The sequence below is a fragment of the Microtus pennsylvanicus genome, chromosome 9 (genome assembly GCF_037038515.1).
Source record: "Microtus pennsylvanicus isolate mMicPen1 chromosome 9, mMicPen1.hap1, whole genome shotgun sequence".
Classification (NCBI taxonomy): domain Eukaryota; kingdom Metazoa; phylum Chordata; class Mammalia; order Rodentia; family Cricetidae; genus Microtus; species Microtus pennsylvanicus.
Window position 1 is genome coordinate 98,994,913 of NC_134587.1, and position 13,787 is coordinate 99,008,699.

Below are 13,787 nucleotides of genomic sequence, written 5' to 3' on the forward strand. Positions count from 1 at the left end.
GTGTCGCTGAGCCACAAGCCCTCTCCGCCACAAATTTTAAAATGAATATTCTCAAAAATTAATGTATAACGTATTACAAAAAAGCAAAACAAGTAGCATTTTCTTTTCTAAGAGTAATCTTCCGTGAAACTCAAACAGCACAGGATTCTGTCATCTTTATAGAAGGCTGACTAGCTGGCTCTAAGTACTGTCTAACAAAAATCTAGATGCTTTACCCCGGCAAAAAAAGAATTAGGCTACAGGTTTGCAGTGAGAGCCCAAGTCACACCCAAGGCAGTAAATATTATCATCAAAGTAATACATATCCATAACATATTAAATATACATGAGACACAACCACCTCACGTCTTAGTTCTGCCACCCAGTGGCGACACCCATACTGGTCCCATAGGTCCTGCTCTGTTACAAACTGCACCCTTTTTGTTCACCAGGCTGGGCAAGCACCAGCAGAGGCCAGGCACTTACGTACCTTCCTGCTTGTCACAACCCAGCTCCCTGGGCAAGGGGGACAGGTTTCCTGTGTATTGAGACACACGACAAGCACCCAATATGTAAGATCACGTGGTACATTAAGATTCTTTCAAGAATTATTTTTTTTTGAAATGCGTGATTTGGATTTTTAAGGATTCTTCTCCTTGCGTATTTTAAACGTATAACGTGCGACGGGGTGTAAGGCTAGGTGACGGTGACACCGTGGCACACACCACCACAGGCCCCGCAGCACTTGGCGCTGGTCTGGAGGGAATCGTGGGGTCCCACGCTCGCTTCCGCCCGCTTAGGTTTCTCACGGTGCGAGCAGGCCGAGGGGACCCCAGGCTTCGCCGCGATGCTGGGGACCGCTCGTTTCCGAAATCGCCTCTCTGCGGGGTCCGCCTGCCGTCCCTTCACGTGGACGCAGGCGGGGCAACAGCGAAGACGTGAGTGGCGTGATCCTGTCGCGAAACGAGACGTGATCCCGGAGGCCACGCCCAGGTCAGCCGTCCCGACCAATAGGAGCCGACGCCCCTCCCAGCGCGCCCCTCGGAGGAAGTGCTGGGACGGCCGGACGCCGACCGGCCGTTCACGGCAACGCGGTGACGTCACGCGCGTCCGACGCACCTGTCGGACTCCGACTCCCGCAGCTTCTCTTCCAGTTCAGCGGGTCAGGGCCGGCCGGGTGCGGGTCGCAGAGCCAGCTGCTCAGCGCGGGTGCGCTCGGGGCGGGCGGGCTTTCTGGTGGGTGAGGCTGGAGGGGGCGGAGGTGTGAGCCTGGGGACTCAAGTCGGGGCAGAGGCAGGTGGACCCGAGGGCCCGCTCGAGCCGCAGGCTTGAACTTCACCCAGGGAGCAGCCTCCGCCTGTCCCGCCTGGCCGCACACGCGTGACTTCCCCTGCGAGCCGGCTGGCCGTGTAGTCCGCCGGGGCGGCCACCCCGCTGCCCTGTCCCGGTGAAGCTGCCGGGGCGGCTGGCGCGGGATCTCAAGCAGATACGGGGGCTCCGGCACCAGCCACCAGCCGCCCAGCTTGCTATGCCTCTGCGCTGCGAGGTGAGTCGCCAGCCGCCTGGTGTCACACCTGGGCGGCGGTGGACCGCGAGCCCGGGCTCTGGCGTCCCCCTCACTTTGCCCAGTGGTACCTACCTACCTGGTGTCCATCCCATTAAAATCTCTCCCATTTCCTCCAGGAGCCGTCGAACGACCTATAAGAACTAGAATTAGGTGCCAGGACAGGATTAATCTTGAACTTGCCCAAATTTAGCAATAACATTTAGTTCTTCTATCTTTAGACCTACGCATATCAAATCTTTGTGTGTGTGTGTGTGTGTGTGTATATATATATATATATGTATATATATACATATATATATATGTATATATATATTTGCGTGTTGGTAGGAAACTTGTCGAACCGGAAATTACTTTGGAGAACGTTTCGGGTGGTACGCTTTATTTAAAGTATGGCGTTTTAAAATTAGAGTACAAGAAAGTCCAGATCGGATCTCTGTGCTGCTTGGGTAGCTCGCAAACAAAGGCCCACCCTGCTTGCTGCAGGCAGGCTATGGAGACAGAGGAACTACCTCCCTCCCCTTTGCCCTCCCAAATTCAGGTCTGGTCCCAGAGCGCAAGCAGGCTGAGCTGAGAGGTGCTATGCCGCCAAAGAAGGGAGGGAGGGAGGGAGACAGGGGGTGCGGGGATCTGGATGTAAGCTGGATGGGATGAGAAGAGATAGTGGGGGTATTGGGCAGTGTAGCCCCTGTGGGATAGGGAACCTGAAATGACCCTAGCCTATAGCAATACTGACGAATATCTTGCATATCATCATAGAACCTTCATCTGGAGATGGATGGAGATAGAGACAGAGACCCACACTGGAGCACTGGACTGAGCTCCCAAGGTCCCAATGAGGAGCAGAAGGAGGGAGAACATGAGCAAAGAAGTCGGGACCACGAGGGGTGCACCCACCCACTGAGACAGTGGAGCTCACCAAGGCCAGCTGGACTGTGACTGAAAAAGCATGGGTTAAAACTGGACTCTCTGAACATGGCGAACAATGAGGGCTGATGAAAAGCCAAGGACAATGGCACGGGGTTTTGATCGTACGCAATGTGCTGGCTTTGTGGGAGCCTAACCAGTTTGGATGTTCACCTTCCTAGATATGGACAGAGGGGGGAGGATCTAGGACTTACCACAGGGCAGGGAACCCTGACTGCTCTTTGGACTGGAGAGGGAGGGGGAGAGGAGTGGAAGGAGGGGGAGAAGGGTGGGAGGAGGGGGAGGGAAATGGGAGGCTGGGAGGAGGTGGAAACTTGTTTTTTTTTTCTTCCTTTTCTCAATAAAAAAAATAAATTAAAAAAAAATATATGCCAATGGTGAAATTGGAAATAATACAAAGGTACTTCATGTGATACAATTACTTGGTAACATGCTGGGAGAGCCTTGGTTAGTAAAATGCCTGCTGTGTGAGCACAAGGATGTGGGTTCAAGAACCCCAGAACACACACATGTAAAAGTGGATGGTTCTGTACTCTCCACTGGGCTAGGCTGTGGGTAGAAATTCACTAAAGTCAAAACAATGAGCAGGTTCTGTGAGCCTGTCGCAAAGATAAAGATGGCAAGTAATCAAGACAGACAGACACCAGACATTGACCTCGGGCCACCCTGGGCACCTTCAACCTCACACACACAGCACACATGCATATTCCCATTATCAAGTACATACACCACACACAACAAACACAGCAAACCACACACACACATACACTACTTGAAAAATACACTGAACAAAATTCTTTTATTGTTTTCCTTTTCTATGTTGACAGTTCATTTTTAACAAAAATGCTCTGGTTGACACAGGAAATAAAATTCTTTAAATAACTTTCAATAACAATCTCAAAGAATTTGAATACTTTTAATTTATTTTGTAGTTTTTCACACAAAATACTGCTAGCTAATCCAGACAGGCCCTGAACTTTCCATTCTTCTGCCTTCAGTCTCCCAAATGCTGAGAACACAGGCTTTTCCATCACACTCAGCTAAATATAGGTGTTTTGAAAGAACTTACTAAAATGAAACTAACAAAAGTATTAGGGAAAATATCAGATTCATAGTAAATAAGTTTAAAGAAGGGGAATGAGATCTGTTTGTAGTATGAAAAACAATGTTTGTGGGAGCACAAAATAGAGTAACAGCAGATACACAATGAGACTAAGTCAGTCTATTTCAGAAAACAGAACCTCCTCTCTGTAAGCATTCTCCGGAAGACGCCACAGCTCTGGAGACATCACAACATTTACTTACTGCGTGTTTAAGTGTACACAACTCATAGAGGACACAGCCCAAAGCCCAGATGTCACTGGGAAGACAAAAGAGAAATTTCTTTTTAATATCAAAACATATTTAATTTTTCTCACTTAAAGCAAACAAATAGTAAGAGAATCCTTAGGGAAAATATGTGCTTTACAAACCATCTTAACTTAAAATTTCAAACTAGATAATAAAAGCAGGTATCTCGAATTACAAAAATAAGGGTTACCTAAGCAATTACTTCAAAATTTTATTAAAGAAATTTAATTTTTTAAAGAACAGTATAAAAACGTCATTTATTTATTTTACAAAATTCAACATGCTTTACTCAATTTTAAAGACACTACAAAATGAGAAACATTCATTTACTACAATCAAGTATGACAGCAAACCGAACAGTGTGTATGGTTGGGACCTCTGACTCGAAAAGGGGAGGAAACGGTCACTGTTGTTCAATGACGGAACTGTCCTCAATGGCGTACCACACAATCTTCTAGCAGCTTAGATGACTAGTAGGCTGACGTCATGCCCCCTCCTGCGGAGTCTGCATGATCTCTCGGGTAAGACATGGCACAAGCTTCAAGAAAGCGTGCCCGCAGAGAAGATGTGTGTGTGCTGTGCTTCCTGCATTGAGCCCTTGCACTTTTGGCATCATCTGCTTATGTTCTAAGGAAAACAGTCTGGTTTTCTTCTGGAAGGGAAGACAGTGTGCTTAAGTTTCTAGAGTCTACTGATGAGCCACTGCCATATATAAAGGAGGATATGATGCTAACGGGGGAAGATGGGTGAACATTCAAGGCAAAAAGGTTTCCAGGTTTAATCTGGTGCTTAGTAAATAAAGAACAAAAGGCAAACGTAGTTAAGCAATTAAGACAGATTCAGCAAAAAGGGTATAAGGATAGGAGAGAGATAAATGCCTGCAACGTCTTGAGATTGGTTTGGGGGGAAGGTTTGAAAAGGAGTTAGAAATATGGAGAAGGAAAGAAGTTCTTCTGCACAGATTGCAGAAATATAGAAAGACTGTAGACTACGTGACTGTTAACCACAACTGCTTCCCTTTAGCTCAAATGCCATGAACTCAGAGCCTAGATAAAGATTTATATTGAAACTAATGCCAAGCCATGTCTAGCATGACCAACCACAGACTCACATCAGGGACATCTGTCTGATGAAAATCTATTCTCATGTATCTTGTATAATGACTCTAAGAATAATCTGCACTGCATGAAAAAAAAACAATACATGCTGTTAAGCAATCTTCTCTATATAAAGGATGAGCCTCATGCCTAGTAAAGACACATTCAGATGTTATTCCTTTGAGTCTTGTGTCTGTTTGTCGTTTTCTGACTCCTTACCCACCTATTCCTGAGACCCTGTCCTATCAGTCCCAGTGCCCCGGCTAAACTGGTCCATCGCAGGCTGAGGCATTCAAGCACGTTGGTGTGTCCCTCTGAATTTGGTTTCTTTATTGAGAATATAGCATGCACTCTATACTATTAGCTATAGTTCCATAGAAAATGACTATGACAAAGAGAAAGACCAAAGAGAGCACTCTATTCCTAACTCTGACAAAGTGATGCTTGGACGAGTTCTCCCAATGAGAGAGAGCTTTTACAATTCCCTCATCATATACTAAAAACCTAAAGATATACATGATTACACATACATTACTCATATTAGAATAGTATTCTCAACGTTATTAAAAGAGTGTGACAGAAAGATTTAAATCAAACATATGTATTAAATGTCATTCTAAATACCTTTTATTATTGTAAGGCTTGTTTTTGCAGATTTCAGGAGACAGGTAATATGGAGTCCCTATGCAAGTTCGAGCCAGTTCTACAGTACTAGAACAATAAAATTGTTAAAGAAGAGAGAAATATTATAAGTTATTGCATATATACTACAGCAGATTCAATTTGACTGAGGACATTATATCAAAACAATACTTAGTGGTGTTATGTTACCTATTAAGAACTCGAGCAATTCCAAAATCTACAAGCTGCACTGTCCCATCTTTGGTTAGAAATATGTTCTATGATAGAGAGAGAGAGAGAGAGAGAGAGAGAGAGAGAGAGAGAGAGAGAGAACAAAAAAAGCATCATTTCAGTCCAGTTATTTTTATGAGATATTGTTTTTTGGAAAAATTAATCCAATTAAAAATTACTCTAGAATAACTAGATATTCCCATGAATACGCAAAAACTAACTCAAATTGGATTACAGACTATAAGAACTACAACTATAAACAGGAATAAACCGTCATGCTTTTGTAATAACTTCAAACAAAAACTGAAAGGAAAGAAAAATTGGCTTTTGTTAAAGCTAAAACCTTTGCACACCGTACGACACTGCCAGTGAAACAAAGATGGGGCCAGTGAGATGGTTCAACTGGTTAAGGTGCCTGCTGCCAAGCCTGACATCTGAGTCTGACCATGATGAAAGGAGAACCAATTCCTGACAGTTGTGTGCTACCCTCTGCCTGCCTGCCTTAGCAGATGTGCATACCACACACACACAAACACACACACACACACACACATACACAATGCAAACAGACTTTTTAGTAAAAGAAAATGGATACCCACAGAATGAAAGAAAATTATCTGTATTTGAAACCGATTTTATAAAAACTTATTTTATGAAAAAAAGTTTATGCATCAACTGTACCAAAAAAACCAGAAAGTCAAGGCTGCTATGGTAGAACATGTCTCCCTAATCCTGGTACCAGAGAGGCATTGGAAAGAGATCTAAAACTCAAGATCACCCTTGGCTATACGTTAGGTTCAAAAGCCATGGTGGCCTACGGGAGACACTGCCTCAATACCCACCTCCCAAAATGACAATAGTGCACTTTGTTGTTGCTTTTAGACAGAGTCTCACTAGCTGGCTTGGGATTCACTATGTGGACCAGGATGGCCTAGAACTCACAGAAATTTACCCATTTTTGCCTCTTGAGTGCTGGGAATAATGTGTGGACTACCACACCAGGCAAATAATCCAGTTTTAATACCAAAAAGCACATGTTATCAGAGTTTCATTTCAATGGCCTGAATACAGATATACAGACAGAAAGACCATCAGTGGTTACAATGGTCTCCATGGATAAGGAATAAGTGTGACTGGGAACGGGCACACAAAACTCCTTTGGAGAGAAAAAAATTCAGTATATATACTAAAGTCAGTAAACTACATACGGATGGACAGGCGGACAGATGAGGAGAGGGAGAGAGGGAGGAAGAGAGGGAGAGAGAGGGAGGGAGAGAGAGGGAGAGGGAGGGAGGGAGAGAGAGAGGGGGGGAGAAAGAGAGAGGGAGGGGGAAAGAGGAAGAGAGAGAGAGAGAGGGAGGGGGAAGAGAGAGAGGGAGGGAGGGAGGGAGGGAGGGAGGGAGGGAGGGAGAGAGAGAGAGAGAGAGAGAGAGAGAGAGAGAGAGAGAGAGAATGTCTGTATGTGTTGTAGCATCTGCCTGAAGGTCAGAGGACAACTTGTGGGTGTCAGTCCTGTTCCTGTACCATGTGGGTTCCAAGAACTGAACTCAATCAAGCTTAGCAGCAAATATCTTTACCCAATGAGCTCTCTTGCCATTCTATGTATATTTTAAACAGATAAATTTTATAATAGGTAAATGCATTACAATAAAATTTTTAAAAGATAAATTTGGAATAACCCTGCCCCCTCCCAAAAAAATCTGCCTAAAATTCTAATTGGCTTAAATGTAACAAATTAACCTTAAGCGTTTCCAACAAGGGTCATGAAACACCCTATTTTTAACAATTTGCTCAATTATATTTTATTTATAAATACAGTGTTTCAATGCTGCTGGGATCTATAACACCTGGTAAGAAAAAAATTAGAAATATTTTTTTACAGATTCCTAAACTATGAAAGAGTACAAAAGCAAGTTAATGGGGTAACAGGAATTGAATTTTCTAGCAGTCATGAGACTTGCATCAGGTACATACAATGTGTGATGCCAAGATGACAGGAGGGTTGACTAGAATTAGTAAAATGAAAGAAGAGGAATTTGTGGCAGAAGATGGAGAGGGATCCAGGAAAGATGAAGCATGAACTACCAGATAGCTCTTCCAACCATGCACCCTGGGAATATTAACTCCACAGCAATCTGCAGGCCAAAGAAGGCAAGAGGACAGGCAGACAGGGAGGGCTATGACATAACTACACCGGCCACCACCCCGCGCCCTGCGTCCCCGACTCCCCGAGCCCCCTACTTCGCGCCTCGGCGGCTGGTCTTTGTTCGCGGCCCCGCAGCGCCGGCAGATGCGACCCCGCCGTGCCCGCCGCCCGTGTGGCTCGGCCGCCGCGGTGGCACCGGGAGCCTCCTTGCTGCCGCCCCCCTCGCGCGCGCTCACACAGCACGCCACCGCCGCCGCCGCCTCCCACTCGCCCTGCGAGGAGGGCGGGGGAACGCGACGCGGCCAAGGAGGCGGAGGCCGCGCGCAGCGGGCGCCCGGGGCTGGAGGGCTGCGCCACAGCGCCACCCGCCGCTCGGGGACCCGCGTGGGACCCCCGCAGCGGGCGGCGGCCTCGGGGACAGCAGCCACGGGAGCGGAGCTCGGGGAACCGCGCCTTCACCCCGAGGACGCGCGCCTGGAGGACTGGAAAGACCCCGGAGGAGGTAGGTGGGAGTGGCGCCGAGGGGACCAGGAAGAGGCTGGGACAAGGGCGCCCTGCCGGCCTCGGGCTCCGCCTGTCCGGTGCCTGGAGACCGCGTCTTGGCGATGGCCAGGGTCAGGGAGGGGGCGGCCCTGGCGGGAAGGCTTTACTCGGGCGTGCACACTCCCTGTGGAGATGCACGCAGAGAGAAGTGGAACCCCCTTAGTTCTGGGCTCCAAGCTGCTAACCACCCTGTGGATTCCCAGGGCCTCCTCCTCCATCCAGCATTGAGCCCCACATCAGTAGCAGCCCGGGACACAAATCCAAGCAAGTTTGAAGAATTGCTGATACCAAAATTCCAAACGAGAAAGAAAAAAAAAACTAGAAAAACTGGTGTGCTATAAAAGCCGGTCTTGGGTAGGCTCTTCCTACCTGCCTAAAATGGGGTGAATACAAAGTCTGACCCAGGTGGGCCGGTGCCTTGAAGCTGGCTGGGAGGCACCTCTTTCATCTGCGCCTTGGAGGGAGTCATCACCACCTCTGTAATCTGTTTTTGTTGCCCCGAGCGCACACCTGTATACTCTGAAGTGTGGGCTTGAAAAACCGTGGTGTCCAAGGGTGTGTGTGTGTGTGTGTGTGTGTGTGTGTGTGTGTGTGTGTGTGTAGGCCTGTTTGTCAAACTTATTTCAGAGATAAGTTAAAATGTTAGAGGGTGCATGACTTCGTTTACACCGACTGTCAGTTTACCACAAGTTACTTCTAATACCTTTCCTCAAAAGTGAGCAGAAACTAGACAGGAAAAAGAATGAGCGAGCAAGGGAGAAAGGGCTGCAAGAGATTATGCAAGAAATTCCTGCCAGGCCATCAACAAAGCAGACAGCTTGAAAAGGAATCTCAGGTTATCAGTTAGTCTCTAGCTAGAGCCACAGCTAAACCATTTGAGATAAATGAGGATCATTTAAGTTAAGAAAAAAAATTAACAATTATCACTCACTTTAAGCCAGGCGCTGTGCTAAACACTTATACATATTAATTCAATTCTCCCAGCAGCCCTTTATGTCAGCCTGCCTCAACTTTGTTCTAGAGAGATTAATATGCTGAGAATTATACCGTATGCATGCCAAAAATAATTGCCCACTTCCTTTTCGGTGAGAAGGGAAGACATATGTGTGCGGAGTGAGCTGAGAAAGACAAGGGAGGGGGAATGGATGAATAGAACAAGGGGGCAATACAATCACCTACAAACACAGCACCCTGAAAGTGACTGTTCGGCCCAGTGAGCCCTGCATTTGGAGCTAAGAAGATGAAGACCAAGCGGACTGGAAAATCATAGACAGAAAACACCCATTTCGTAGTTATTAAAACTGAAGATCAGGTTGGGTGACTTCCCTACATCCCACAGAAAGACTCAACTCCATTCTCCTGACTCTGAGACCAGTGTCCTTCCACCGGTCCAGAGCTCTCAGCTTTGTCCTCACCGTTATCTCACCCACCACAGGCAAACTAGAGGCCAAGTCGGTGTTTCTTCCGAGCGAAAAGGAAAATTCATCATATAATTAATCTGCTGCACTATTTACTTTTATATAGTGGTGGCCAAATACCAGACAGAAACCATCTAAATGGAGAGAAGCTATTTTAGCTCACTGTTTCAGAGGGTTCCACCATGATTATTGTCCCCGAGCACTGGCATAAAACATCACTGTGGAAGAGAGTTGTTCACCTTTTCACACACAAGAAGCTGAGAGAGAACCCAAAAAAGGGACCAGGCCAAGATACAGCCCCCCATGAACAAACACCCAGTGATTACAGCTTGGCTCTGCTTCCTTCTTGGCACCTCCTCCCATGAAGGGATTCATACACTGATGGGAATCTGTCACCTTCCCAAAATACAAGAGTTAACAACCAAGACCTCAACGTAGGAGCCTATGGAGAGATCTTATATTCGAGCCGTAATGTCTCAAAATCTAAAGGAAGTTTATTTCTTATTTCCATCTGTTTGGGTTTTTAAGTTTGTTTTGTTTGTTGTTGTTTATACAAAGTCTCACTATGTAGCCCTGGCAGGCCTAGAATTCATGAAGACTCACCTGTTGGCCAGGTAAAGACAACGTTTCCCAAAACTGACATGATCAAAGAAAGAAGTACATGCCTTCCAGGAATATTACCTGAGATGTAGCTATGCTCCTTGAACGCGCTGGTGGATTCTAGCTATGGCTTTTGAAGCAGACATCTGCTAGTGTTGCTCTGTCAAGGGACGTCTTTGACACGTGGCTTTAATTTCTTGAGCTATTTTCTGTCAAATAGGAAAAAGTGTATTAGGCTGATATGACATCTGACGTTGGTGAGAAGATTACAGGTTCATTGTAATCCGTACGAAGGGATCTTTATCATTAACAGCTAACGTTGCAGCTATACCCGTGACTCTCTCTTCCCACATTTAAAAATGTCACGGCCTGAAAGTCCTGTGGGGGGAATTGAGAGGGGAAGGGACAGCGAGGCCAGAGAAGCATGCTCATCTTGTTCTGGGAATGTCTGCTATGCTGGCGTCCTGAGAGGCTTTGCGCAGATACATGAAAAATATAAGCACACTTGGTGACATAATAATGACAGCTTCTTATCCTCCAAAGACTTCAAAGTCTTCTCATGTATATTATCTCATTTATCTTCTCAGCATCCCGCCAGCGCAGCAAGACATATAATTATCCCCGGGTTTCAGATGGGAAAGGGGAAGGGGGGAGGACTAGAGAATCTTTTGCCTCTAGTGTTAACTCAAAGCAGACCTATAAATTCCCAGTCTCAAGTGCTCTGATAAACCTTACTGTAGTGTTTACATCTTTTTACATGTACATACATGTGTCTAATCATTTTTCTTCAAATTTAGCTCTTCCTCCAGTTGTCTTGATTCTGGTAAAGGATTGTAGCTTGTATCCAGTTGTTCCAACTAGAAATATAGAGGCCACCCTTGACCCCCCTCTTTTTCTGTCTACCTCTTTCCTTAAACACACCTACTATCACCTGTCCAAACACATTTCAAGTCTACCTACTGCCTTGTGCCTTCTTCTATGGCTCGGATGTGGGTTGTTCTCTCCAAAACTCACGAGGTCTGGTCTTTGAATAACAGCCCTGAAGGACCTTTAACAGACCTTTGAGTCATGACTGAATTAACGGCACTCTAAGGGGACCGAGATAATCCTGCAGGATTAGCTACCCCATGAGAGTGGATGCTATAAGTCAGCCTTGTCCCTTTGTGTCCCATACTCAGATGCAGCACACGCCTTACCAGAATCCATGAAGAGAGCGGTCTCTGCTCCTCCCATCATCCAGAAACATGTGTCCAAATAAATCTCTCCTTTATAAGTCCTACTGAAGCTAGAGAGAGTTCAGTCGGTAAATCGCTCACTGTAAGCGTGAAGACTTGGGTTCAATTCCCAGGACCCATGTTTAAAAATAAATAAATAAATAAAATTCATATGTAATGGTGCATGATACTAAACCCAGCACCAGGGAGGGTAGACGCCTGGAGTTCGGTGGTCAGCCGACCTCCTTGGTGAGTTCAAGGCCAGTGAGCAACTCCATCCCAAAAGAAGGGGACCTGGAGGTTTTCTCTGGCCTCCACACACAGAACGTGTGCACACATACCCACACACTCACACGTGAGCTCATGCACATGCTAGTAAAACCAAGCAAAGCGCCCAGACTCCACTGTTCTTTTAGAGCAACAGAACATAGACTAGGACTCCATCACACCTTCGTTTAAGCCGCTGTCACCTTTTATCTCTGCCCTTCTAACCAGCTCGCTCCTTCCATTTTCGCTGCCGTAGCTTGCCCTGACTGTAGTGATATCTCAGAGCAGGCTACAGAAGATGGACAGCGTGACGTCACTCCCTTGCTCAGACTCAGTTATTTCTCCCCTCAAAAGTAGAGTGAAAAGTGAGCATCTTCCCTTCTCTCAGACCTTATGCCACCATATTCCACCACAGCGCGCCATTCCTCTTCTTCATGGCACTTGGCTAATCCCCCTCTTCTCTGTTTATTGCCTGCCTTTGTTTGAACATATGAAAGCTTCCCAGAGCACAGGCTGGGGCTGTCTCTGTTACCGTTAGACCTTTGACAGCCAACTCATAATGGCGATCAGTAATTCTTAGCTGAGCAATCAATCCACTAGGGTTCTATTTACAGCTATCCTGAGGCGATGTATACATATGCATGTGTGAATACATATGGATGGATGGATGGATATATGTGTAGTTTTTCACTGTCCCGTAGATGGGAAACCAGACAGGCAATATCCCCAGTTTCATTAAGCATCTTTATCATACTCTTTCCATCAATAAACAAATGATACTTCCTCTTCTATTTCATAGTGAAACTGAGGGAATGGCTAAATGAAAAGCAACTCATTCATACCGACTATAAATTTAATGTCAGTTTATCTTCACGTGAGGCCTTAGTTAGCAATGTATTCATCTTAGTACTTTAGTTCCTCAAACAGGCAAGAGAGTGCTGTTACCTCAATGTTTCTTTCTCTGATACCTCTTCTTCATCCTTTCATCCAGAGAGATGATGCTTATCTGGGATGCTTAAAAAAATCTTCATTGATTCTTTGTGGATTTCATATTGTGCATCTTGTCCACCCATCTTCCTGTCACCCCAAAACCTCCCCTCCAAAACAAAAGAAAATTTAAAAGAAAAACCAAAAATGAAACCAAACAAACAAAGCAAAAAGAAAGGAGAGAGAAGAATGTCACCATGGAAGCTGTAGTGTGGCCCAGGGGGTTACACAGGTCATCCTTTGGCCCTTTCATCTCCCCTCGAAAGCATTGGCTGGCATGAGTCATTGGTCTGGTTCCAGGCCTCTGGCCTCCGCTACATCATCAATAAAGGCTCTCGCTGGGGCTCCTCTTAGGTATCCTGTTGTGGTCCTGCATCATGGAGAGCCTGCTTTTTTGGATCTGCAGGCCTGGCCCCTTTGCCTGATCCCAGAGTACCTGCTTCATAGAGATTAAATCTAGCACCACCCACTAACTAGGTGACCTTGGGAAACTTTCTAAGTCTTCTGTGTCAAAATGTCCTCTGTAAAAAGGGCATGAGACCACCTCAAGGGATTGTGGCAACTGTATGTAATTGTTTTTAATGTTCAGAATTACATCCAGCATAAGTGTTAATAAGTGTGGTGGTTTTAATAAGAATGCCCCCATAGATTTGAAGGCTTGGTCACCAGGGAGAGGCAGTATTAGGAGGTGAGACTTTGTGTCACTGGGGGTAGGCTTCGAGGTTTCAAACACTCAAGCCAGGCTCAGTGTCTCTCTCTTCCTGCTGTCTGTGGATCCAGACATAGAATTCTCAGCTATTCCTCCAGCGCCATGTCTGCCTGCCCGCTACTATGCTTCCCAAC

General features: G+C 46.0%; 2 protein-coding genes across 2 annotated transcripts in view; one reads left to right on the forward strand and one right to left on the reverse strand.

Annotated features, from left to right (window-relative positions):
• Positions 1–3,185: 3,185 nt before the first annotated feature.
• LOC142857049 (uncharacterized) lies at positions 3,186–8,676 on the reverse strand. The gene is made up of 5 exons (XM_075984657.1): positions 8,408–8,676; positions 8,011–8,368; positions 5,749–5,816; positions 5,542–5,628; positions 3,186–3,830 (listed from the first exon to the last, which is right to left on the reverse strand). The coding sequence occupies exons 1-5, from the start codon at positions 8,674–8,676 to the stop codon at positions 3,698–3,700; spliced, it is 915 nt and encodes a 304-aa protein (XP_075840772.1). The 3' UTR covers positions 3,186–3,697.
• LOC142857839 (putative ATP-dependent RNA helicase DDX60) overlaps positions 8,334–13,787 on the forward strand; it is a 108,553-nt gene continuing 103,099 nt past the window's right edge. Inside the window, 1 exon segment of the mRNA XM_075986860.1 lies at positions 8,334–8,417. The gene's annotated coding sequence lies outside the window, so the exon portion shown is untranslated.

Coding starts and splice junctions, on each gene's coding strand:
- LOC142857049 (XM_075984657.1), bottom strand. CDS start 8,676: ATGGAGGAGGAGGCCCTGGGAATCCACAGGGTGGTTAGCAGCTTGGAG. Junction 8,369..8,407: donor TCCCACCTACCTCCTCCGGG/GTCTTTCCAGTC, acceptor CTCGGGGTGAAG/GCGCGGTTCCCCGAGCTCCG. Junction 5,817..8,010: donor ACCAGCCGCCGAGGCGCGAA/GTAGGGGGCTCG, acceptor TCTCTATCATAG/AACATATTTCTAACCAAAGA.